The 26,977-nt window shown below is 40.8% G+C and overlaps 1 protein-coding gene across 1 annotated transcript; it reads left to right on the top strand.

Annotated features, from left to right (window-relative positions):
* Nucleotides 1-327: 327 nt before the first annotated feature.
* Nucleotides 328-25,671, top strand: cemip2 (cell migration inducing hyaluronidase 2). Its single transcript, XM_023418315.2, has 24 exons — nt 328-581; nt 2,977-3,328; nt 3,443-3,583; nt 3,758-4,325; nt 8,068-8,237; nt 8,458-8,649; nt 9,790-9,959; nt 11,433-11,645; nt 12,636-12,841; nt 13,977-14,046; nt 14,667-14,795; nt 15,583-15,671; nt 17,237-17,368; nt 17,767-17,802; nt 18,086-18,241; nt 19,818-19,995; nt 20,900-21,115; nt 21,223-21,434; nt 21,748-21,930; nt 22,162-22,381; nt 22,470-22,571; nt 22,686-22,831; nt 23,034-23,140; nt 23,245-25,671. The coding sequence occupies exons 2-24, from the start codon at nt 2,995-2,997 to the stop codon at nt 23,442-23,444; spliced, it is 4,170 nt and encodes a 1,389-aa protein (XP_023274083.1). The 5' UTR covers nt 328-581; nt 2,977-2,994; the 3' UTR covers nt 23,445-25,671.
* The last annotated feature ends 1,306 nt before the right edge of the window (nt 25,672-26,977 follow it).

The following is a 26,977-nucleotide window of genomic DNA, read 5'->3' as shown; positions in this document are numbered from 1 at the left end:
TCAGTAAAATAGAAAAATACGATCATTTACTAACATAAACAAAATAATTTAATATAACAAATACAAATGTAATAATAAGCATTCAGACCTTCATGGAGGGAAATAAAATTTACAGAACATTTGACTTGGACCCATGACCTTAGTATTTTAAAATCCAAGAGACTACTACAACCAATAATAATAATATTACAATAGTTAGGCTAATACTACCGCAATTACCACAACATCATCACGGTAAACGTGCTTTCAGTACGCTGTGTCTCGGGGGTTTTCATCTATTTTTCCGACAGCATATGAACGCATCATCACTTCCTCTATCCCAAGCCGCGCCTGCCTTCTCTTCTCTCGGTGGGACTGGGGGCTGAACGACGGACGGACGACAGCCCATCAGCAGCAAAAAAAAAAAAAACACCATGTGAAGAAATAGTATATAAAAAGAGACAGGGAAAGCGAACTTGCGAGGGTGAGAACTTCATCATTCGTCTCACCAGCACCAGCACCACCGCCGGGTCAGCGTTTTTAACGGCTCGGCAGAGAGCGAATGGACAGAGCCAGAGAGGAGCAGGACAGTCTCACCAACGGTACGACCTCACGACCGTTTACATTGTGTCTGTGTGTGCCTGTCAACCGATGGGGGTGATAGAGGACTCACCGGCTGAACCTTTAAGTTGTTTTCTTGTGAAGAGGCTTCTCTCGAGGGTTAGTAAGCTCGTAAAAAAGGGGAAATTAATGTTTTTGTGTGTCCAAGCTAGTGTTTAAAAGTTCTAAGTAGTGTGTTGCTACGTGGTTCATCCGTACCTTGATTGTCACAGTGGACAAAAGCCACTGTAATCGAAACGAAATGTCATTACTTAACTAGCTGCGTAAATTAGCCTATGCCATATGATATCCTCTAAGTTCCTCTTTTGTGTTGATAAGTTGTTATAATACCCAGTGTCCCTCTGACAATACAGTAATATTTCTTAATTGTGAGGAATGTGGTGTGGAAGGAGTCTCTTTAGCCAAAACAAGGCCATAAATCATATTCACTCTTCCCATTTAACACACCTTCTAACACGATACCGCTCAACGTGGGCCAGCTCACCCGCTACACTTACTACTACACTACCACTCTTATAGTAAGAGTTGTGACAGCGCTGTTTTGGCTTATAGATTTAATATAGGAAACACATGGCTTACTGTTTGTCGCACTGCCAGTGTCAATTTCGTCAGTGAAGTATGATTTTACAGCCGAGGAATGTGTGATGGTCTGTCCCGCTTCGACTCCAGTGTTTCCCCCACATCTGTTTGATATTCAGTAGCTCTGAAATCAGGAAAATATGAGAGGGAGGGAGCGGATGGGCGAGAAAATGAGCCCTGAGATCTGTGTCATTTCCAGACGCTGAATAGCCCCAAATCCACAACTCTTTATGCTCTGACAGGTCAGTTAGTAGCAGGGGAGCAGGAGCTGCTTGGCCCTTTTTATGGCAAGGAATGTGAATAAAAACATAGCGAGATTGGGTTGGAAAGACTGATGCCCGGGGGATCATCCCATCACAGGGCTCCCACTGACAATGTCTAATGCAGGGCACAGACTAATGATGAACATCTGAAAGAAACCATAATCAGCATGTCTCTGGTGATGACAGTCCAGTTTAGGTTTGGATAACGAATTATCAGTTACAAAGACTGGTCCAGAGAGACACTGCAATGGGATCATTCTAATTGAAGTGGGTGAAACAGTTGCTGTTAGGCCTAGCTTATATTGTGGCCTAGATAAATGTCTAAGCCCTTGTCTTGCAGTCCTTGATGGTACATTGCTTTGTTTGTGAGTTGAAGAGGTTCATTGTACTCTGGGCTAAAATGATGACTAATTGGCAAGGCAAGACAATGGTTGTGTGTGTCTGTGGGTTGGTGCAGGCGTGTGTGTGTCTTTGCACACATATTTGTGTGTGTGTGTGTGTTAAGTACTGATAGACCCTTGGATGGTGTTAAAAATCTAGTCCTCACTTTCAGGGTGTCTTTGGTTGGACTCAAGCTGTCTCAGACAGTTGTTGCAAGTTTGTACTTTTAACAACCTTTTAAAAAAAGACTTGGTCATTCTTCAGGTCATATGGCCCAACTGTGGTGTTTGAAAATTTGAACTTGCTTAAGTTTTGTTTATGAAAACCTATAGAAGCATGTGGTGGTGTTATTACAGTGTTCAGGGTGTTTGTGTTAAAGAAAAGTGCCATTGAAGCCCTTTTTTCTGCAGTGTCATTTCCTCTACTGCTGTGTGCTTGTGTGTGCAGGTGTGTCTCTGTGTGACCTTTTGTGTGTGTGCATGTGTGTGTGTACATGGCTTCAGTTCACGTTGTTTTATCCTGTGAAATAAAGGCAGCACAGACTCAAACTGCAGCACTCTCCTCCTTCCCTATACTGTAATTGGTGCCATCTGTTTTGGCTGTGTTAACATAGTCTGAGGAATGTTGCGATCCATTATTCACAACCTCCTTCGTTAGTGTGGACAAGAGCAGCCGGTGTCACTCTGTTCAAGCTAAATCAGCCAGGGGAAAGGTTGACTGTTGACTGGAGGAATAGATTTATAGTCTTTTTAAGACCCACTCCCAGGATCTTTACCTGGGGGTCCATGAGTGAGATGCTTGGTGGCTTTTTGTCTGTTTTCCTAGAATTAGCCCTTTTCTTCCATCGCCTCCTACTGTTTTTGGCTGGACTGCAACAGCGGGGCCTGCCCTATTAACATGAATGTCTCAACTGACTGAGAGACTGACTGAATGATGAAGTTATACCATTGGTCAGCCAAATGCCACGTGACTGAGAGATAAGAATAAGGTTGGTCGGCCTGCTGAGTGTTGGAGTTTCCCCATTGGTCATTGCTTTTTCAAAATGACTTGGTGATTCCAAACATCCTCAGGGACGCCATCATTTGACTCTACATTGTGAATGTATTCTGTATGTCTTGTCTTTTTCACTCTTTCTCCATTTTTCGCCCCTCAGGTAGCAGACACGTATACCATGCCGACGAGTGATGGCCCTAGCCACTTCCCAGTGTTTGTGGCTCCGCACCACGCCAACCACCAGAGGTCCCCAGGCTATGTCCCCGGGCGAGTGGCTCCCGTACGCTCGCCACCACCTGCCAAAGCTCCACCACCTCCACCACTAAAGCCTCATGGCCCACCACCGGAGAGACCAGCCGCTTTCAACCTTTCAGAGGAGCACCAGCGCAGGGAGTGTGCTCAGAGCCTCCAGCAAAGAAAGAACACACTGATCTGCTTTGGAGTGTCGATGGGTGCCTTGTTCCTCACGCTTATCCTTGTCCTTAGTCTCACAAGTGGAGAGGTGTTAGACGGTCAGTATTGCAAAGTACTGATTCAGATGTTTATGATTTAAAATCTCTTCATGAACCCATAAAAATGGAAAGTACAAGATTCTCTGATTTGTTACTAATTGGTCATGTTTACAGAGAACTGTCCGGACCATAACCCGTCCCTTAGTGGCTGGAACCCAGGCCACCAACCAGACAAGGCTGTTGTTGTCAGGAGGGGCCATTTGTTGAGATTAGATTCTTCTGCAACCTTCTACTCACTGACCATCCAGTCAGGAGGTAAGCGGACCAAGGTCCATGATTAGTTAAGTAGTATTTTGAGTTGTGACATTGATGAATTTAGATTTATTAAGTATGTGACACTGTTGCGCTGCTCTAGTTCAGTTTATGGACATTCGGGTGTAACATACAGCAGGCAGGAACTGATGTTTGTCTTCCTCTGACGTCTCACAGGTCGGGTAGTTTTTGCAGACAATGCTGATGGCTCCAAAAACATAACCTTGATAACACGCCACATCCTAATAGAAGAAGGTGGAGCCCTTCACATTGGTGCTCCCAAATGTCGCTACCGCTCTCATGCCACCATTGCCCTTGTGGGGCGTTCCAATGAAAAGGCAGTTCCTGAGGTCCCTGGCCTGGGCCGTAAGTTTATTGCCGTTCAGAGTGGTGGAACCCTGGAGCTACATGGTACCAAGAGAGTTTCCTGGTCTCTGCTGACCCGAAGCATCCCCGCCTCCGGGCTGGCCACAGCAGGTCATGCCTTCCAGCGGAACTTCAGCCGAGGCATCAACCTGCGTGTGGTGGACCAGGACACAGCCAAATTGCTGTTGTCTGAACGCTATGACACACACGAGTCCCGTAATGACAGTCGTCGACTGACCCAGCTGCTTCGGTCCCTGCCGGCGGGCCGCATTGTCACTCTGGCTGTAGGAGACTCTGCTGTCAAAAGTCTTCTAGATGAAACCAAGAAGACCATTGAAGAGAAGCTTGGCAGCAGCTTTGTCTATGATCTCAAATACAGGTAAATAGTTCCAATTGATGAATATAAGAGATGTCTTAAAGACTTTTAAATCATGTATTTTTACAAATGAAAACACATGGATTGTATCTTGATGTTGCAGTGGTGATTATGTCTGTACAACAAGAAGTGTGAGTGAGTTTGTGGCTCAGTTATGTTGCAGACTGTGCCAGCTCTTGGAGAGTTTGTTTTGGTTCTCCATGGTGTATTGTCTCTGCTTAAAAGCGTTTGGGAGTGTTTTGTTTATTCTTGGTCTCCTGGGGCTGATAAAGAAGGTTAATGCTTTTAATGTTTTTGTTCAACCACTGAAGTAAGGCCTTTCTCATTTGAAGCCTTAATCCTAGGACTGACGATACCAACATTTTGTTCCATGTCCATCCTCTCTGGAAAACTCTCTTTCACGTATCTTTCTTTTCATTTGGTATCTTCCCTTTAATCGTTCCTAGTTATTCCTCCACCTGTTTCCCGTTTTTCCGCTATATCGTGTTCTGCCAGGAAAGGAAGCACATAGCCTACCCGACAATTGTGTCATGGTCAGTGTTTCCAGGGTTTGCATAAAATGTGGCAACTCAGGAGATTTTTTGTCCATCAAGCTTATTCTATCAAAAGAACAGATACTAAAGTTTGATATAGGTTGTAGTCCTGTCCTTGTGGGCTTATGAGTGACAGGAGTGGATTTTAGCTTTACATGACATTAGATCTTCTGTTGCCGTCACTCAAACACATGGGTGCAAAAGTGTGTTTCTTTCAATGGATAGTCTAAGTGCAGCATTTCACTTATTTGTGTTATTTGTAGCTTGGCCTGGTTTGGTGCTTGGCTGGCTGAAAAGCGAAGTGCTACGCCAGTTTCTCCAGTGTCACATTTCGCTTCTGGGGGTGGGTGCCAAGGCAGCACAGAGGTCTTCAAACAAATTCCTTCAAATCCAAAGCACAGTGGTTTAAATGGATCAGACGGTAAAGCCCATGTGTGTGTGTGCCAATAAGTGTGCACTCCCTTTCACCATTTATTGGAGAGGAGATTTTTATCTTAGTTTACTGTGGATTTTCTTTATAGTGGGAGGAAACACATAGCATAATTTTATGAGACAGCATGCAGTTTAATGTGTCATTAAAGTCACACTATGTTAGGATGAGTGATTTTAAGCTGAAAGAGTTTGGAGGTAAAGGCATATAACCTGTAGGATTGAGCATAATAATGGTGTAGATCAGTTTATGACATCTAATGGAGTGTTGTGGAGAAACAGCAGGGAATTATGCAGGAACATACTTGGGAACTAACTGTGGTGCTTGTTTTTCCAACATTTTCTTTTATTATTTTGCATCAGTGCTGTAATACCTGGGTGCCCTACAAACCCCTTGTGATCTCCCAACTTATTCTCAATTTAAAGTAAACAATAACAAACTATCACATCACCCAAAATACCATCAAATTTCTATAGGTTGGTCTCAGTGGCGTCCTTCCTGACACAGATAAATGAATGTGTTGGCTCCTGCCTCGTGCCTGTTGACCTCTGTGTCTTTAATCTTTGCCTCTCAGGAGAGCACTCACAAACACATAAACACACATTCATGCCGGTCTGTAGTGAATTCACCTCTAGCCTCCACACATTTGCCATTTCCGGTCAAACAATGGGGTTGTTAAAATGCTGATGAACATCAAATCAAGGATGTGGCAAAAGGAAAAAGTGAAACAACCATTCTCTCTTATTTTCTTTTTGCACCTCTTAACTATTGGACCTGGATCTGTTTGATTTGTAAAGTGTGCACTCGCACAGGCTGCATATTAGCAGCCTGAGGACAGAAAAGGGGCCTTTCTTGATTTTCCCCAACAGGAAAACTGTGGAAAACCACACGCTAATGACAGAACAGAGTGCATCTCCAGATGGATCCTGTTTATGTGTCAGTGGAGTGCAGAGTGACCCTTTCATCCATAAGAAAACAGGTTTGGGTTGTGATTATGCTAGTGGGAGCAATTATTATGCCCAGAGGCAGGTTAACACAGAGGCATGTTGGAAATAATAGCGTCAAAACCTGCTGCTAATATTCAGGGAGATTTAGCAGGTAAACACTGAAAATATGAAGTCACTCTTTTTTTCAAATTTTTAATTATTCCAAAGACAATTCTCCAAGGAGGAGAATGAGCCTTTCATCACTTTTGTATGATGTTCAGATGTGCCTTGAATTGCAGGCTTTACTGCAGTACCTGTTAAAATAGAGCTAGAGAGGTAAGTGTGAAGGTAAATTTGGGAAATTGCCTCTGGCACTGTTTACTTTCTTTAGCCAAGCAGGCTCTTATTGGAAACAAGAGACTCCTACATACTTACTTTCCTCTAGTCTATCAGAATGTACAGCTGCCTGTCCAGATATAGGTTTAAAAATAGGCTCCTGAATGGTTAAATTCTGGGAGGTCATGTTGGTCAGGGTCAGTTTATGCTGATAAAGAATATAAAGGTCATGTCATAGTTTAGAACAATAGTCTTAAAATGTTATTCAATCCATGAATAGCAAGAAAGCTTTTAGCTTGTTTTGACTCATTCAGCTTGACGCTTGACAACAAAAAGCAAGACGTCATTCCTAAGAAGTTAGGGGCATGGCATTTGATACATTTAAGGCTTGTCCAGTTGCACTACACTGTCTTTTTAGGTCATACACCCTTCCACATCACAATCCCATTCACCATCCACACCCTCACGCTCCTCTGCTCACATGATTTCAGCCTCTTCTTCTTATTTAATCATTATAATCTCATTTGAAAATAATTTTCTTGACATTCCTGCTTTATAAGATATTGTGAAGTGGAGTGAGAAGGAAGGACTTGGAGCAAAAGTAAAAAGTTGGATTCCAGAAATCTTTTGCCCTCATATTAGTAATCCCTCGATTTTTTTTTTTAATTTATTTATTTTTTTTCTCAACATCTTTCAGTTTTCCTCCCATCACTGTCTTTTTACATTACATGACATTTACTCTGATATTCAGTTGCGTGTTCCTCTTTCACCTACTATCCTGCTTCAGGCTCATCACATACATTTGCTCTTCCTTCAGGGCATTACACTAGTGACAAGTTTAATCCCTTTTTCAGATGCTCAGCCCAAGTATCTGCCTGTCTGCCGCATGTATAGTCTCAGTGGAAGACATTGGTGTGTGTGTGATTGACATATGGTCACCCTGATGCCTCACACGCACAGAGACATTCATACACAGTGAAACATTATTGCTCAGTTCAGGTCACACCCTTTATCTGACTAGCTGTTGCATCTGTAATATTTTCACTGAAATCCTTCTACACAGAGACTGGTCCACTAATTCTTGTGCTGTCTCCAGCTACCATTACCTTTCAGTGGTTTCAGATGTTGGTTTGCGTTGTCTGTTGCAAATAATGGGTCTTGTTTGGTGCCGTTATTTACTTATTAATAGAATTTAAATTAAAGCTGCACGGCCATGATTAATTAGGCTACATGAAGTATCATTAACTTAACTGAGTAAAAACTGGTATTTGTGCTTGTGTGGGTATGGGAGTGTCCAAATGTGAACAAATTAAAAGCTGAAACAAGTGATATGATAATGGAAATGAGTAACTATGTGTAACTTTCAGCTACGCTTTAAAGTTATTTTCATCATCCAAAGAAAGTCTGTGGGAAACTTAGACCCAAAACTTGATGACCAAATATTCAATGTTCTTTGATATAAGTGTGTGAAACTACTCTCTGTCTGAAAATGACTCCCTCTCCTTTCTGTGTCTCTCTAGGCAGGCGTGGGCTTTGGTGTCTGTGGTAGACGGTGGTAACGCATCATGCTCAGAGGACGCCAGGGAACATGAGAACCACGACACAGGAGGACGAGCTCTGGCGACTCGCAACTTCACAACTGTGGACGGAGTGGGCTTCTCAGTCACAGCCTACAGCGAGTGGAGGAATGGTGAGGAACAATATATGATGGTATCAGTTAAAAAACATTTAAACATGTATGGGTTAGTGTTGATAGCATTTAAAAATTATACATTTATTAGCCATTTATTTTAGTGTGGCTATCCTTAATGTCTAAATAAGGTACTTCAGAAAAAAAAAACCTTCAGACTGTCATGTTATGCTGTGCCTCCTATTTCTTTTAAATTAAGTGCTCTGCTATGTCCTTCCAGGATTCCCCATCTCAGGCTTCCAGGTGGATGCTGTGGACCAGGTGGTGCTGAACCTTCAGGATGAAGTGCAGCAGACCTGGAAACCCGGGGATCGCATTGTAGTTGCCAGTACAGACTACTCCATGCACCAGGCTGAAGAGTTCACCCTGCTGCCCTGTCCTCACTGCACCAGCAGGCAGGTCAGGATACAAGGTGAGAGAGAATAGCTGTGTTTTTCAGGGCTGCAAACAGAAACTGACTATGTGTGTGTGTGGGTGTGTGTCTGTGTGTGGCTTGTAATGTGACCTGAGAATTGTACTGCAGGTTACCATTTTTAGATTCACAGTTTCTGCTAAATGTGTAGGATGGCAGAAAGAAAAAGGAAGGAAGAGCTATGCAAAGTGCAGTACAGACATATTTTATATTAGAAAGGCTGTGGTAAGACTCTTACCTAATACTGTGCCAGTAGCAGAAGAAGATGAATAACATTTTACACTCTCTATCATAGTCAATTATGTGATTAGCAGATGTAGTGCTACTAATTGTGGGGTCCAGAGAGATCTAATTTCCTGTTTTGTTGTCATGGTGATATCAGATTTTTGGAGGAGGCTAAAAAGAGATTGTCAGCTTATGTTTTGATATTAACTTCATCTTAAAATAACCAGAGTGGTTGTATGGATTTGGATTCATTGCCTCAGCTTCACATCCTTTCCTCTGCTCCTTCTCTAGAATTCTGTTAGTTTTTTATCCATCTGTCTATCAGACATGTTTCTTGAGCTCATTCCTCTGTTGTCAACAATCGCCAACTTCCTTCCTAAAGAGAAGGGTGTACTAGTTTGTGTGTGTGCCTAATTTTTGTGTTGCTGCCGTGAGGAAGGGCTGAGCAGCTGGAGTACTGCTGTGCATTAACATTGGTCTCTGCACCCTGCGGGCACAGGTACTTTCCACATTGTCAAAGAGCTGATTATTTTGTGTTTCACTTGTATTTGATTAATTTTGCTTTTACATGTCCATTATTTTGCTTGGTTTTGGGGTGTGGATAGTTGTTTGTGTGTGTAAATGTAATATCAATGGAAAGGTGTGTGTTTCAGTATGACTTGTGCCACCTCAGAAAGGTTACTCAAGAACTTGAAGCCAAATTATGTTGCCCTGTTATTTAGTAATGAGTTTCCTTCAGTGTTCATTTGTTTTCTGCTTTCTCTGGGAGGAATGGAGTGATTGACATTTGTGTTCATACAAAATAATCACTTTCACCTTTTCCAGCTTTTGTCCAATTGTGTATCAGATTTTTCTCTAAAAATTTCACCTAGTTGGTAGCATATGACCAAGAATCGACCTGTCTCTGCTACTCAGGGAAGCCTCAGTATAACCATGTTGGAGAGATCATAGATGGAGTCGACATGCGTGCTGAAGTGGCTCTGCTTTCCAGAAACATTCTCATCTATGGAGAAATGGAAAACTCCTGCTACGGAAACAACATGTGCCAGTTCTACAGCCATGATACCTATGGAGGCCATATTAAGGTGTGTCTTATTTGTGTGTGCTTGTGTAATTTTATAACACTGGCTCTTGTTTAAATTGTGTATTTGCTGATGTATGTGTCTGCGTGTTTTAGCATGACTTTACATTCTCATTAAAGGTCACTATGTCTGCAGTAACCTGCGTGACAGTTTCCATACTGCAGAGCACAAGTGTGCATACATTCCATATTTATATTCCATGCTAAGAGAGAGGGGTTATTCATGGTCCCAGCTCAGTTAGCTATATGAAGTACCATGACTCTGACTGCCATTCTCTCTCTTTTTCTCCTCTGTGCCGCCACATGTCAAGCTTTTATTTTCATATTTGACACTTCTTCTTTAGAAGATGTGCAGTCTATAAATCTGAACAAACACTGAAGACAGAAGACAGATCAGGGTCAAGCACTTACTGAAGCATCATATCCGTCCTGACCTCTGTGGGTCCCTATGTAGGCAATGAGTTCACTGTAACCTGGTTAATAATGGCACAACTCCATTCACATGTGTGGCAAATAACATTCCTTAGGCTCTATGTAACTTGTCCCCCTTGTACTAAACAAAATAAACATTTTTTACTTCCATGTTAACATTTTTTTAACCACATTAGTTATTCCAACAAAAACGCTTTCAATCATGTTACACAATCTGCCTCTTAAGTAATTGACTTTTCACCCCCAAACTAACATACCTCAATAACAGCACCAGCTCACACGTAGCACTCGGCATTTCACAATATCATCAATCCATTTTTCACACTACTCCCACCTTGACACGGATTTAAATCTTTTGGCAGTTTTGTCAATCTGTTGTGTGTATGTGTGTATATGTATGTATGTATGCATGGACATATACAGCAAATATAGGAATGGAGGCATCATCTGCAGTATATACTGTAGAAACTAATAATTTGTTAACTAAGTGTGCGTAGGTGTATGTTTGTGTCAGTCAGAAAGAGAGAGAGAGGAGAGAGAGTGGTTGAGTTACAGTTAGCTGGAAGGATTGGCCAATACCTCTTTAACAAGAACCAGGCCATGTGGATTATGCCATACTCACAAAAAGACCTCCTGGAGAGCATTGTACAGCATATTTGTATTGGATTATTTGTTGACGTACATGTTTGACTTAATTTGTTCTCTGGTACACTTGTGTTTTGCATGTGTGCATCTCTATATAGCTTTTTATTTATGCTTGTATAACTGGTTCTGGAGTAGTTTGACTCACTTGAGCATGGTGCCGACTCAGCTATTGCGCATATCCCAGTGGGATCATAGACAAACACAGAATCGCACTGTAGACCCAAATCTTTAACTGGAGTGGCTAGACAGTTACCCTGCTTTTGTGGAAAAATGTGAACCTTGTGTTTTCTTTTGCACTGTATAATAGACCATTGTTCTTGCTTGATCAATTCTTAAAATCTTTTGTGACTTATCCTCCACTCTAGCCTGTCTTGGTTTTCTCTCTCTCCAATACCATCAGATCTTTGGTAACTTTTCATCAGTGCATCTGTCCCACGTGGAGCTGAAGAACATGGGTCAGCAGGGAGAGACGGGCCGCTACCCCCTCCACTTTCACATGTGCGGGGATGTCGACCAGAGGGGAGGCTACTGGGAGCCCACCTATGTGGACGGACTCTCCATACACCACTCCTTCTCCCGCTGTCTCACCATCCACGCCACCAATGGTTTGCTGGTTAGTAAAGTATATGTGTGTGGCTGTGTTGATCCAGTCTATAATGTATGAGATAATGAAAAGACAGATGCAGAAACACAGACAGCTCTTACTAATGAATACCATGTGGTAGGGACTGTTGAATGCTCATCAATTACAGCCCCCATCACTGGATTACTGTAATGGTTTGTTTCCTTCTTCGTTTTGTCTTCGTCTCACTCCCTCTTCCTTACGCTCTCTCTTCAAACCCTTCTGTCTCATCTCTTTCTCCATTATAGAATGATCTGTTTTTTCAGTCTCTTTGGAAAGATATGATTTTTATGTACTTGTTGGATAAGTAAAATGAAGTGATGTGATGTTTGATAAACTGCAGAATCACAATGTCTTTCTGTGTGATTCTGTTTTTTACGGTTTGTGCGTGTCTGTGTGTGTGTGAGAGTGTGTGTGTGTGTTTTATGCTCCCTCTTGACGTCAAATGGTGATGGGTTAATGTTTGCCCTTGGGGCCATAGGAGTGAAAGCATTCTTCCTCGTTGCATCAAGGAAATGGAAAAGTTTTGGATAACATTGTGTGACTCTGCTGTTTTTTCCTGTTTCACTTCTGGCACAATGACCATGTGAATATTCCTTTGTTGTGTGTCTTCTTCAGCAGGTCTCTTCATACCACCATTGTCTACATAGCTATAGATGGATTTAATAAAAAAAAAAAAAAATTAAATACATAATTAGTTGCAAAATGTTATGTATTTAAGGAGGCAGGCATCTAGCAGTTGGAATGTAATGTATTTTCCTGTGGATCATTAACAAATGTCCTAGCTCTCTTGTTTACCAGGATTTTCTAAATATTTCCATTAGGTGTGAACTACTTACCCCTTGGAAGAGGAGAGAGTGCTATGAATGGAATATAGTACAGTATTTATTTTTCTCTCCTGCCAGGGACTATGTGGTGAAAATCGTCCTGTGCTCTAAATTATTCTTCTTTGTGTCTTCTGGTCTTCTTTCTCTTACCCAGGTGAAGAACACTGTAGGTTATGACACCTTGGGTCACTGTTTTTTCCTTGAGGATGGGATTGAGCAGCGGAACACTTTCTACCACAACCTTGGCCTGCTGACTCGACCTGGGACTCTGCTTCCCACTGACCGCAATGACACCCTCTGCACCAGCATTAAGGACAAAGTCTACAAGGGCTACACTCCCTTACCCAGCACAGAGTGCAAGTAAGAGATTAGAGGAATGACATGCTAAATCTCTGGTTGGAGATACGAGTGCAGAGCAAGTTGGTAACAACATGAGATTCTGCACCATTATCAAGAACATGTCTATGACTAGTCACAATGCATTGCTTAGCAAATCTAAGTTGAATAAGTTGATAAGTTAATAAGTTATAGTTTTATTTAGTAGTTTTGAGAATTTATTAACTTCCATCCATAACTGCTTTGTGCACATGCACAGGTTAAAATTATTACACATTACACAAAACATTTAGAGTGATGTTTTCAGTATGTCACAAGCTAGTTCAGTTTCATTTAAAGCACTGATGAGAAAGGCTATGTTTTAGTTCCCTTTTAATATAAAATACCTAATCTATTCATCCAAAACTGCAATTCAGAAACCCTGAGGTCTTGTTAAGTATAAGTCTGAGGACAACGGTAGATAATATTACGGACACTGCGAAGGCACTTGCCAAGCCTTGAGAACTTTGAGTACGCAGACATCTTGACTCTAAAGTAGTTTCATATTTAGGGACAGGAAATATAAAAGAAACACAGCAACTTTCTTGCCTTTGAAAATAATGAATAGTGGGGACAAAGCAACACAAACGATTTGTGCCTCTTTTAAATGTATGTGTGTCAGAGTAAATCTTTGAATGTGGAAACCTGGTGAGATAGTGCAGACATACATTGAGAGAAGACAGAGGGCCCATGTCCATGAGAGAGAGATACTTTAATTAGTAATAGTGTGTAGTGTAGAGAGATATTGCTAGGGTGGTTTTATCCATGCAGTAACAACCTGTCCTCTCCATGGGTTGTTTTTATGTCGTAGCAAGAACAAGAAAAGTTCCTCTGTGAGGAAAGCAGCAAGGTCTGTTTCCAGAAGGTTCAGTGTGAGTGTGTGTGAGTCTTGGCAGAGCTCACCCCGTCCAGGGTTTATGTTGGAGAGGTGGATTATTACGGGAATTTTCAAAAGATCACTTTGATTTTTCTTCTGCTTATTAGTAATAGTCTCTGATATGCTAAGGTACTGCCCTTTTTAATATCTTCTTCTGCTTGTGTGTGTGTGTGTGTGTGTGTGTGTGTGTCTGTGTCTGTGTCTCTCTCTGTCTTTGTCTTGCGTGATGGGGGTGTTGTCCAGGGCAGTCTCAACATTCTGGATAGCCAACCCTAATAACAACCTCATCAGCAACGCAGCTGCTGGTTCTCAGGTAATAACATCAGAGTTATCTAAGAAAACAGCTTCAAAATAACTTTTTACACATGATTAAGAAAAAATGAGTGAAAACAAGAGGAGTCTGTTAGTGATATAGTGAGATATATTAACTGAAGTTGCAGTGGCTTTGCTGTCTTGACCTTTACGTAATAAAAATTAAAGATTTATATGCTCATAAAAAGTGATCCATCAATAAAATGGGATTTAACAGGCTTTAGTGTTTGATAGAGGGGTGCAATAACATAGTGAGACCTCTAAAATATGAAAGTAGAAGACAAGGATCCCTGATCCTATCTCTTTTTCATTTTGGTGCAAATAATGTGGAAGTCCACAGGGGAGGGCTAAGAATTATACCACTTATTTGTAGGGGGATATTTGCATGATATTTAGGTGCCTGTCAATATCTGATTAACCTTAAACTTCAGTAACCTATTGAGCTTATATGAACTCTTCAACCTGGTTTATTTTTGCTGTGGGACTTGACCAGCATGAGAATAATATGATATCCTGCCTGTTCTACTTATTTTTTGTATTTTACCTCAAATCACCTATAGATGGAGTGTGTATAAATGTATGTTTATCACCTTATTTCTGCACTTTTACTTCCTGTTGCAGGACGCTGGCATATGGTTTGTGTTCCACAGCTCTTCCACTGGAGACTCTCATGGGCTGGTACCAGAGACCAAGGCAGAGATCACTCCTCTTGGGATTTTTTACAACAACCGTGTACACTCCAACTTTAAGGTATCATCAGTGTTTCTTATCTTTAAGCTCTTTTTGTATTATCAGTGTATGTTGAAGTCAGTGTTTATATATACAGTGTTTATAACTTGTAAAAAAAAATGCACATAATTCTTTGCTTACTTACTTGGTTTTCTTGCCAAAAAGGGGCAGGGACACACACACTCGCACACACGAGTAGGTAGCTCTACAATAGTGCTCTGTTGTGTAATGACAGAAGTCGGGCAGGTGAACTGTAAGTTCTTTGTCCAGTCTGACCACAGCAGCCTCTCTTATAGAGGAAGGAGCCCCAAGGTTTAAGGCTTATACCACAAGACCGACTCATGTTGGTCTTGTGGTATAAGCGACACACAAGACCAACTCATGTTGGTCTTGTGGTATAAGCGAAGTATAGTCAAGCACATGTTTCCGTATACAGTACATTAGATAGACACACAAACACACAGACATATTACTATTTTTCATTTGATTTATTTTACAATTAAATTTTAAACATACAACACTAATCCATATATTATAGAGTATGTAAATATCCATTACACATTCACATACATTACTCACTTTCCCTACTTTCTGCAGTACCCTGTGCAGCGTTCACTCTATGACTCTGTCAGGCCAGGATTTAAATTTAATCCTTTTATTATTGCCCCAAGTCCCACACTGTAAAATATACCAGTAGTCTTGTTTATGCCAGTTCAGCAAAAATAAACCTCTGGTCCATCTTGGATCTTTATCCATAGTTTTAAAGGAAAGGTGGCATTATATTATAATCATGCCTTCTTCTTCCTAGGCAGGACTGTTCATTGATAAGGGAGTGAAGACCACCAATGCTAATGCTGCTGACCCCCGGGAATACCTGTGTCTAGATAACAGTGCCAGGTGTGTATGTGTGTGCAAATGTCTGTAGAATAGCATTTTAGCATTTTACAGTGTGAGAAGTGTACAGTCTGTCAGTTACACTGTGTAAAGACATAATGATTGCTCCCAAGAGTTTTTTTTTATTTTATGATTATTTTGGATTCCTTGAATATTTTGTTGTAAGTGTATGCCAATGGATATTGAATCACAACCAACTAGTACACTGTGTATGTTTTTGCACAAAGCCTATAACTGTGCACTACTAGAGGGTCTGTGGTGCATGATCATATGCATCATGGTGTACAGTTACACTATATAAATATTGAGGTATTTGTGGCTTACTAATATATTTGTGTAATGCCACTGTCAGGAATTGTTTATAAATTATTTATGGTTTTTTACTGTACATATACTAGGATATGGCCATTGACTGGGAAAGATAGATGGCCTTTTACTCTGTTACTGCATTTTAGTGGAAGGTCTGTCAGGTTTGTGTTGACAGAGAAAACAAGGCTTCACAGATAGAGTTTCCACTCTGTAGCTCCCTACCCAAATACAGCCCTCAACCAGACGGAAAAAATCTGACGTGTCCACTGAGACTACTGGCCACGCTGTGTGTGTGTGTGTGTGTGTCTGTGTGTGTGTGTGTCTGTGTGTGTGTGTGTGTGTATGTGTGTGTGTGTGTGTCAGTATATGTATGTGGGTAGAGGTATGTGGGGGAGGATTTTAAATGTAAAATGCGAACTAAGTATTAATCCTACATGAGAGAGAGAGAAAGACTTGTGTGATTGTAAGAAATTCTAAGAAGAGGATATTAGATATTAATATTTCCCAGAAAAAGGTTCCTTCTAATTTAAGTGAACCTCTGACCATTCATTCATCTCATGCCACATTCAGGTTAATATTCCTCCTTGACTAAGACTTTAGTCCAACAGCCAGATTTACACACATTTCTGGATGTTAATGGTATCCAGAGCATAAACACATGTTCAAGGTGAGCCCTAATCTGAATTGAGTGCCACCACTAGGCTGGAAAAAAGGATAAGCCCTGTCCTTTTGTGAAAACTACAAAAAATCATTTCCGGTTTCTCTCAACTTTGTACACATGATATATTCTAATCTAATGAGAAGATAAAGATAAAACTTTTCTAAGCACATTTATGCGTCATTGGGAGATAAAACCTTTTGTATTTAATGACATAATGTTCTCCTCTACAATGCCAGTCATAGTGCATGTTGTGGGAGGCACTGAGCATTGAAGCCTGCAGTCTCTACACTTCAACAGTGAGCCTTTAGACTTTTAGTTTAGTTATATATTATGTCTACACAGATTTATAGTATGATGATGTTATGATTATCAGCTCCATTAGTCACTCATATCCTCCCAAAATCTATTAAGAGTTACCAAGCTAATGAAAACCATTAACCGTTAGCCCACTTCCTGTGTGTGTGTGTGTGTGTGTGTGTGTGTGTGTGTGTGTGTGTGTGTGTGTGTGTGTGTGTGTGTGAGCAATGAGTGTAGTTGATGGAAAGTGACAAGGACAGTAATAAAAACTGTGCATATATCTACATGTGTGTTTTTTCAGATTCAGACCACACCAGAATGCTGACCCTAGCCGTCCTCGGGTGGCAGCAGTCATCGACACTCTGATATCCTTCAAGAACAACGACTTGGGAGCGTGGATACGGGGCGGTGACATCGTCATCCAGAACTCTGGGTGCGATGACTCATTGGCTCCAGGGTCATTAGTGTCATGTCTTCAGGGGAACTGAGGGCTGGGATATTTCTGATGAAACAGACGGAATGGTGTCCAAAAAAAGAAAAAAAAAAAAATAGGATTATTAAAATTTGTGCTAGTAGCATGATGTATGAAGTAATCTCACTTCAACTCCCTGTGATGACATCATCTACAGTTTATAACAAATTGCACTTTTCCTCTCCTCCTGGATTGATTCCCATAGTTTTTAAAGTGATAACGATGAACTGAAAAATAATTATTTTTATGAAGAGCCAGATATCATTTTGAATACATTATCAGATCATTCCATTATATTTATAGGTAATTAGTACATGTTGTAAGACTAACACATACTTCTTTTATTTTTCTGCTTTCAGCTTTGCAGACAATGGAGTGGGCCTATCCTTTGCCAGGTGTGTACTTATCTAAATCACTCTTGTCCAAGCATTCTCATCTCTTTCTCTCTCTGCCAGATGAACTTGCCAAAAATCATTTGTGATTGATAGATACTGAGTGTCGAGCAGATACTTAATATTTCCTGTGGGGTCACAAGCATCTTTTTCTTGTTTAACACATTGACCTGCAATTTTCTTCTACTTTCATTCCTAAAAGCAGACAGCATTATAAACATATAAACGTGTGTATGATATTTATGTGTTGATTACTATATACCCTTATCTCCTTTTTATTCTCCAGTGATGGTAGCTACCCGAAGGATGAAGGCTCCAGCCAGGAGGTGATACAATCCCTGTTTGTGGGTGAAAGCCGAAACAGAGGGACCAATGGAGGACAGAATAAATACTGGGGACCAGGAGGGGCTGATGGAAAGATGAGGACATTGCCTAGAAACAGGTGAGGGGGAGCAAACAGGGAGGGATACGTTGATGAAGGCAGGTAAGATACGTGTGAGGAATTGAGGGAAAAGTTCAAATCATACTGTGTTTTCTTAGGAATTGAAGGAGACGGTGTTGGAGGAGTTGCGTAAGAAATAAACTGAGAAAAACAAACAAGTAAGAGAGAGTCAGTGAGGCAATCAGGTAGTTGTACAGATGGACGGATGAGGCTGCCACAGCTGCTTTTAGTGAAAGGAAGTTCTGTTTTGACTAACTTCCTTCCACTGATATTTTAGTCAGTTTATGAGAAACGGTGTGGGTAATGCGTACATGATTCCATACAAAAGGGATTAATCATTGTAGCACTAGAGCAAGGGCAGTTCTTATCTCATTAAGATTTCAGGCTTCTCTGACACACAGTTTTTTGTTATCTTTGGAAAGGAACATGAAGATCTCAGTAATAGTGCTCCCACTGACAGGTAAAGCAAACAGATGTTTGATAAGACCAAACGTGTGTTGGTCTCGCATTACTTGTGCCTCACTGGCACTTGGACTTCCATTATGAGGAAGTTTATGGAGTCTCTCCATGCTGTAATGCCATATCAGACTAAGTGGACAGTCCTAATGAGGGCAGAGTTTTGAGCTTTATGTCCCCTCAGGGTCTCCTTACTTCTTTCTTTCTGTCATTTACTCTCATTACAGAGATTGTTATACAAAAAGAGAGCAACATACACGAGAGATTGGCAAATAGCTGCCTTTTTTTTATTTCAAGAACTACAGTTTATGTCAGTTTGTAACCACTGTGTACAACTTTAAAACCATTTTACAGGCTTTGTGACCGCACGGTGACATCTGACTCAGTCGGTCTGTCTGTCGTCATCGTAGTTACTGCCAGAGCTGCTGACATGCTTTTTTTTTTCTTGCCAGAAAGAAGATAGTTCCACTAAGATAGTCAGTTTGATCCTTAAAGTAAATGCAAGTTCAGAAAAGTTTCATTAACAGCAATTACATAAGACTGCCAAGCAGTTTTTTTCATTTTTGTGACCTTAAATCGCTTTGCAACACCCACATTATAAAAATAAATGAAATCAACAGTTCAGCCTTAAGTCCTCATCTGAAGGCAAGTTAAAAATCTTAATGATACCCTCAACATCATCCAAGAGCATCAGTCTTAACCAACTTAACTTTTTTCCATATAAACAATTCTTGTACATTGTGTGACACACTATTTATTTATTTATACATTAAGATGAAGTTCAACAATGCCTTACATTGACCACAATGCCTGCATTACTAACGGCAACATGGTTGGGAATCATTTTGGGGGAAACCCTTGGAATTGTAAAATTGACTGAAAGCCCATATAACTAAGAATTATGGAGCGTGTCATGTCTGAGGCAGTTTATGTCCTGCTCCCTGCTGAGCTCATAGCCTGGCTGAATCGTGTTGGAGTTGAAATTCTTTTGAAGTTTTGGGTTTTAGTCAGTCCATGACTAAAACCTGTGGTCATCAGTTTGAATGGTAGTCCTTTTACTTTATTACTGTCAGTTGTCTTGCCTAATCCTGTACTATGTCTATCTCTGTGTGAACTGCAGGACATTTCCAATCCGAGGTTTCCAGATCTATGATGGTCCAGTGCGGCTTACCCAGAGCACATTTCGTGGCTTCATCCCCACACCAGAGCGTTATACCAACGCAGTGGGATTCAACCTGAAGAACACCTGGCAGCTCACCCCACGAAACAACTTGTCCCAGCTCAGCTTCCACTCCAATGTGAGTAAACATCCAGGTTTGATAAGACTTTGCTTCACACATCATACAGTTGGATGTGTAGTAAATATACAGTACGTGCCCTGGGTGTCAGACACACATACTGTATTATAGTATAATGTGTCATATTTCATTGGAATCTGCTCATAATGATCAATAATTTTGTAGTTTTATAATAACTAGTGACCACTTGACTTGTTTGACCATATGACATTTTAGGAAAAATACCCCCATGGGACTTTAATGATCTTGTTTTAAACCTTGAATTTTGGTCAGCTCTCTCCTCTTTCCTCTTTATCCATCTGTTACCTCTTACTTGTTGTTGTTGGGTTAGCCTTAGGCTTGTTGTTGTTGTTTCTTGTGGTCTGCAGATTAACTGCTGTTATGGTATACAGTAGATGGGAACTCTCCTTGGATTGACAGATTTTTAATTTATCTTAGTCCTCACCATTTGTCCCTACCTCACTTTGTGTCCATCCTCCTGGTACACTGGGTCTGACTGTTTCCTCTTTGGCCGATTGCTCTTATTTGTTCTCCACCCCCATTCCCATCCCCTCATATTGATTAGATCAGGTCAGACTCACAGAGTTGGCAGTTATTTGAAACATCAGTTAGACAGAAGAAATGAGAAGAAAAGGAAGACCTCTTTTAGGGGCAGGCCTGTGGTGAAACTATTTTGAATCACTGGTGCCCTCTTGTGGTGGTATTTGACAATATACTGCCTTTAAACACATAAAACCCAATTTACTGTCTTGACTTTACTATATCTCCAACTCATCAAATCTGCTCCCTTAAAGCCTTTTACCAAAGATGGCACTTAAACAAAGCAATGATACCTTGAATTTTTAAATAGTGCTAAAATTTTTATGATGGCATTCTCAACTGTCTTTGCCACTAATATCCTCAGGTGGGACTGCGGACGTTCTTTGGTCGCCCTGGACAATGGTTTGAAGAGAATGACCTGGACGGTGACAAAAACTCCATCTTTCATGATGTGGATGGGTCAGTAACCGGCTACAGAGACACCTACGTCGGCAGAGCAGACAATTACCTGATCCAACATCCTGGCTGTGTGAACATTTCCCGGTGGAGTGGAGTGATCTGCAGCGGCCGCTACTCACAGGTAGAGCATGTCCAGGTCAACACCTCAATCTTGTTATTCTGTCTTTCTGATGTAAAATGTGCACTCCTTCTGACCTGTGCACTCTGACACATCCTCTTCTTCTTCAGGTGTACATCCAGACACAGGGAGCCCCCAGCCTCAGTTTATCCATCAGCAGAGATGAATATCCTGATGTTCCTCTGGTGCTGAGGGGGATTAACAGCCAGGGGGCACTGTCTCAGCAGTACCAGCCCATCCTGATGATGAGCAAGAGCTACACTCTGCACTGGAGTGGCCCTGCGCCCAGAGAGGTTGTCCTCTCTCTCATCAACTTTGATAAGTGAGTAATGAGAGTAAGAAGTATGTTTGTGTGTGATGAAAGCTGCTGCATTTCTGTAATGTTTTGCAAATGAGGACATATTTTTCTCCTTTAGAAAGACATAGAACAACAAGATATTCCAATTCAAACATGCAGAAATGCACCACTGAGAATTCACAGCATCACTGTATGAAATTGTGTTTTTTCAGATGTTTTTGTGAATCATAATGACTACATTAGAACCAGACTATAATCGTTATCTTCTAGTTCTAAATGGTCGTGGAGGAAATCTTGTGTATTGTAATGTGTCTCACTTTCTCTTTCTCTCACGCAGAGATGACTGGGTGCTGGTTGGACTCTGTTACCCATCAGAAACCACATTTCAGATCATGGCCGACATCAACGATAGGCAAAGCAACACTTTTGATGACATCACAGACTACGGCACTGTGTCATCCCTTGCAGAGCTGAAGAAGAGACCTATGGAAAGGAAATACTTCTTTGACCAACCTGTGGGGTGAGAAAACAAAACCTAGTCCTCTCAGTTTTTTACTTCTTGTGTTTTTCTTTAAACCTCTCTCTCTTTCTCTCTCTCTCTGAGAGAGTGAGTTAAGATTTGTACATGTCCTACATGTCCTATGTTTTCATTCTAACTATTTTTATCTTTCATCCCTTTTTGTCTATTTTAGGCTCCTTATTTTAGTTTTTAAAAACTGCCTTTTTCTCCTGTTTTTCATTTCACACCCAGCTTGTTATGGCTCTACCTTCGCGCCCGGCATGGTCGTGATGGTCACAGCTACTGTTCCATGAAAGGCTGTGAAAGAGTGAAAGTCATGGCCACAACATCCTCCAAACAGACCTGTAACTGTACAGCTAAGGCTTACCCCAAGTACTCCAAGACTCCCTCAGCAGTGATTCCCATGCCAGCTCTAAACTCAAACCCCTGCAAAGGATGTGGTGCTAAACAGGTTTGTGTTGTTATATTTAAGATAACCTCCATTCAGCTGTTTAAAATGCAAGCCACCACTGCTGACCAATTTGTTTCTATCTCTCTAGCTTGTGTTTTCCAGCGAGCCATGGAGCTTCTACCTCCAGACACAAATCAAGTCTCTCAGCAGCAAAGAGCAGCAAAGAGGAGATAACAGCTCTTTTATTACTGTGAGCATGCCAGGCCTCAAGTACAAAAACAAATCCAAACCCTTGATCTTATCTATGTGACTAGGGCCTGTGAATCAGGGTTTGTTAAACCTATTTTTTCCTCTTACCGGCCAGGTGAATGCGGTGACCATGCCCTTCTCTCAGCCTGGATATTTCCTGGTCTCAGTGGATGCCTGCTCCGGAAAAGTCACCAAGAAAACCTCATTTTCCAGAATGGATGCCAAGATGGAACAGTACTTAAAAACTGGAATACCAAAGAAGTGAGCCAGGGAAAATATGATACTGTTCACACCCTATGTATTTATATTTCTGACATGGGCAAAGGACTTTACTATTTTGTTTGTTTGTTTGTTTTTAACAAATCTGCTTTTCATTTTGTATCTTTTTCTCAGCAACAGCACAGTATAGCAGATTTTTTTTTGAGCCATGCTTAATTTTCAGACTTGTTTGTTTCCTCAACAGGTCAATAGTGCTCATGGCAACTCGAGGTCAGCCAGAAGGCCTGGTTGGTGTAGCACCATATCTGATCTCCTTTGGTATGGCTAAAGCTGCTAGTCTTCACGGTAAAGGTTAGTGCCATACTAAATTGTTTCCCTTTCTATCTCTGTGGTAACTGTATTTTGGGCCAACGTCTCTTTTTTTCTTACACTCTTATTGCTGCCTCTCACCACAGAGAGTCTGGCACTCTGGGGCTTCCAGGGTGGTTCCTCTCCCCCTTCGTGGGTTTCTCTGTATACCGGGCAGGGGGATGACTTCCTGAGGCTGCAGGAGCGCTACTTACCCCTGGGTTTGGAGGCATACGGCTGTACGCCACCTGCAGCTCAAAAGCGCAAAGACCTGGAGCTACTTAAAAAAGCCACAGGACTTCAGTGACCAATGTGAACTGTACAACTTACCTACCCAAAACACTCTTGCACACAGATACACAAACACACACAACCAGCTGATGAATGTGAACTGCTGAACCTTTAATTTATTAACAAAAGCCAAGATGTTTACCAATATCAAGTGGAGAGAAGGTATTTTATTATGGACGGGGGAGTATTTTTGTGATTTTGTTTGTGTGTACGTGCGTGTGTGTGTAAGTATGCCTTGGGGCCGCTGAGTCAATGCACTTTCCTTTTAAAGTTGCTATATGTATGTTTTCTCTGCTGCTTAACATGGTTTGTTGCCAGGAGCGGGTGGTTGTGGTAGTGGAGATGGCCACTTGCCAAGAGCTTCAGCCTTGCATTTACAAGACAACAGGTTAGAATACACCCACTGATCAGCGCTACTTCTTCATCCTCTCATACTGAGCTGAGGGCAGACTGGATGCTACAATGATTCACTGTCGCAAAGTAGTATTATGAGACAGCATGGGCCAGGGCTAACTGGTTAGCAAGCTAAGTTTAGTAGAAGAACATGAGTGATAGAAATAGAAACAAACGGAGTCAACATTGGCGGTGCTTTCCACCACTGGAGACAGCTCTTGGTGAGTAAATGGAATGAAGTTTGCTGCTGAACTAGCAATATTTCTTCTAGATTGTAGGTGGACAGCTGTTAAGGCTAACGTTGACTATGTAGCAATAGCAAAAAACTTACATGTAGCACCTTTTAAAGACACAACTTGCCTTATCAGCCAAAGTGATCAAATAGAGCTTTGCAATACTGTAACTCAGTTGTTTATCTTCGACAACAGAAAAAACAAACCCAAAGCAACCTTTAACATCTACCTACCAATCTTGTTATTTATTATGTAGTAAATAAGAACAGAATGAATTGGGTCGTGTCTGAAAACAAAACATAATGCATTGGATACACACACGCCGGTGGGAAATTATGAAAATAAATTGCATTGTCCCTGAAATGAGATCATGTTCGATTGGAACTGAAAATTAATGATGTATTAGATGTGCTCAGGTCAAAAGGAAATGATGAAAAGTGCCATTGCATCTGAGAATTAAACAGATGAAAATTAACATGTAATGTTATAAAACAGAGCCAGTGGGTTAGATGTGTTAGGGATTATTTAATGCAAAACATGTCAAGTCATTACAAGCCATATCCATATAAATATTTAAATAGTTATATAGGCATACAGTGGTTTGTAGTAAAATTGATTTGGCTATCTTGCCTTTCTAACACATCATAATGTCATTAAACAGGTACCTTACTACTATGTAGGTCATTACTTTCTTTCCACTAATCCTCAAACACATCTTTTATCTTTTTAGTTGAGATCTGTAACAACTGAACTTTAACTGGAAAACCTCTGATCATCGTGCAGCTGTACAACTAAAGACTTTAAGCACCTTTTTATGGATTCTTACATGGACTTACTGGATCTTTTATCTCATATCTTTTATTTATCTTCTCGCAATAATGGTGTCTCAAGTGCTGGCCACATGTCCAGCACAAATATACATATTATGTTACTTTTCTTTCTATTTTTGTTTTCTTAAACAGCATTGAATGTTTTATCTTTCATCTGCCTCATTTATGACCTTTTCATGTGCATTATTGCCAAACCGTGTTTAGATACATTACAGGGTGCTTTTTAGAGATGGTACCCTGACTGTACAGTAGTGAGCAGCAAAAAAATGCATACAGATAATATACCAGCTGTAAGGTATAAGGCTTTATGTTTTGACCTACAGTATATAATCTTTTATAGGGTGTTTGGATGTGAGCAGGGCTCCCCCACTGAGCAATGATGAGTACCTATCTGTGACTGTGTATGTGTGTGTGTGACTGTGTGAGTATATGACTGACCATGTGAGATAAAGAGAGGACAATTACCTTGTTGCCTTTTAACCACTCTACTGTTAATGCGGAAGAAAGAGGAGCAAAAGAATGAGAGAAAGATGTTTCCATCCTTTGCCTTTTGTTCATATAATGCACAACCAGAGAGTTCTTCATCTTTTTTTAAATAGAAGTGAGCTTTGTAAATATGGTGTTTAACTCAAACTGTACATGTAATGGAAAAACTGGTTGTCAATAGTGTGTATTTACTGTTGTTTTTTGTCATTTGGAAGAACTTAAGTCAATTTGTTCAACATGGAAGACTCAGCATTTGTTATGAAATTGCCAATTAAATAAACATTTATGCTTTGTGATAAAATCATATTTTATTATTTCATTATTTGTTTAGTGGATTTATAGGTTTGACAAATGCAAAAATGTCTTACTATTCATTTGCTTTTTGCATCAGATATACAACTTCACCACTTGGGGGCAGCCTAGTATTTTTGAGGAGTTCCTGCCTTCACTCTAAATTGTTCTTGGCACAAATCTACATTTTCATATCGACAATATGACTAGCTTATAGAAGACTGAAAAATCACCATCAAACTGTAGCCTGTAAATAACCATCTCTCTTTATTCGGACCCATCAGTCACCAACAAAGAGGTGGCCGGAGGGATATTGTAGAGTTTTAATAAGTCTCTAGAGATCTTCTTGAACTAAAACTATCAGTTGTAGAAAAAAAATATGGCCTGGTAGAGCGCAGTAAGAAAGTAATTAATTCATCATCCACAAGAGGCAACTTGTTCTAAAGTTAGCAGTTAGAGCTAAAAGCGAACAGCAACATATACGATAAACAGATAAATGAAAGTTTAAATGGCAGTTGCTTCATTAAATCAGACAAACATCTACTGTCATGCTACTGCTATTGATATCCTAGTGAGACTGATCGTTTCTGTGTGTGTGTGAAGCTCCTTGACAAGACAAGGATATAAAAACTGTCACTGCCTAAAGAAATATGGTTCAGTCCTAACACACTACAGCCCACCATATGGCTCTGACAGTGAATTTACTTGTCCATAAAATGGTCTCTGACCATAAAGACTGAGTGCTCCCACACACTTCACACCATTATGGAAATGAGAGAGGACAGATTGGTGTGACACTCTGCAGGTGAAACGATGCACATGAGGATAGCAGGTCCCTCTAACACCCAGGCATCTGCCATAAGGAAGGAACAGTGGTGGGATAACTACCGTTTCTCACCGATTGTCTCTGCAGAACCCTGTGTTTTAGGTTGGTCTGGACACATTTCAAATTTCACATTGAGTCATTATCAGTACGAACAATCACAATATTTCCATCAGCTCTGCCACTGCCACAAAATATTTCAAGCTGTGTTATGGGCTGATATTTGTGTTTTTTTGTTGATTTTTTTTTCTTTTGACTCCTTTGATGGTTATGTTTCTATGTGACATGGATTGACTGAGCGTTCTTTACAGTGGAGTTTTAATTATGTAATACTCAGGCTTTTGAACTGCGCAAATACAATTAGAGAAATGCCATAGCTAAAAATATGACACTGTAGAGACTGGTGTGTGTGTGCTGGAGTGTGGGTGGTAGCCTTAAGCGTTATGCTGTATATTGTTTTAATGAGAAGGGTATAGCTATGGCAACATGCACT

This window comes from Seriola lalandi, unplaced genomic scaffold (genome assembly GCF_002814215.2).
Source record: "Seriola lalandi dorsalis isolate HSWRI2012SDOR001 ecotype SW California unplaced genomic scaffold, Sedor1 jcf7180002054581, whole genome shotgun sequence".
Lineage (NCBI taxonomy): Eukaryota > Metazoa > Chordata > Actinopteri > Carangiformes > Carangidae > Seriola > Seriola lalandi.
This window is presented reverse-complemented; position numbering and strand designations above follow the sequence as displayed.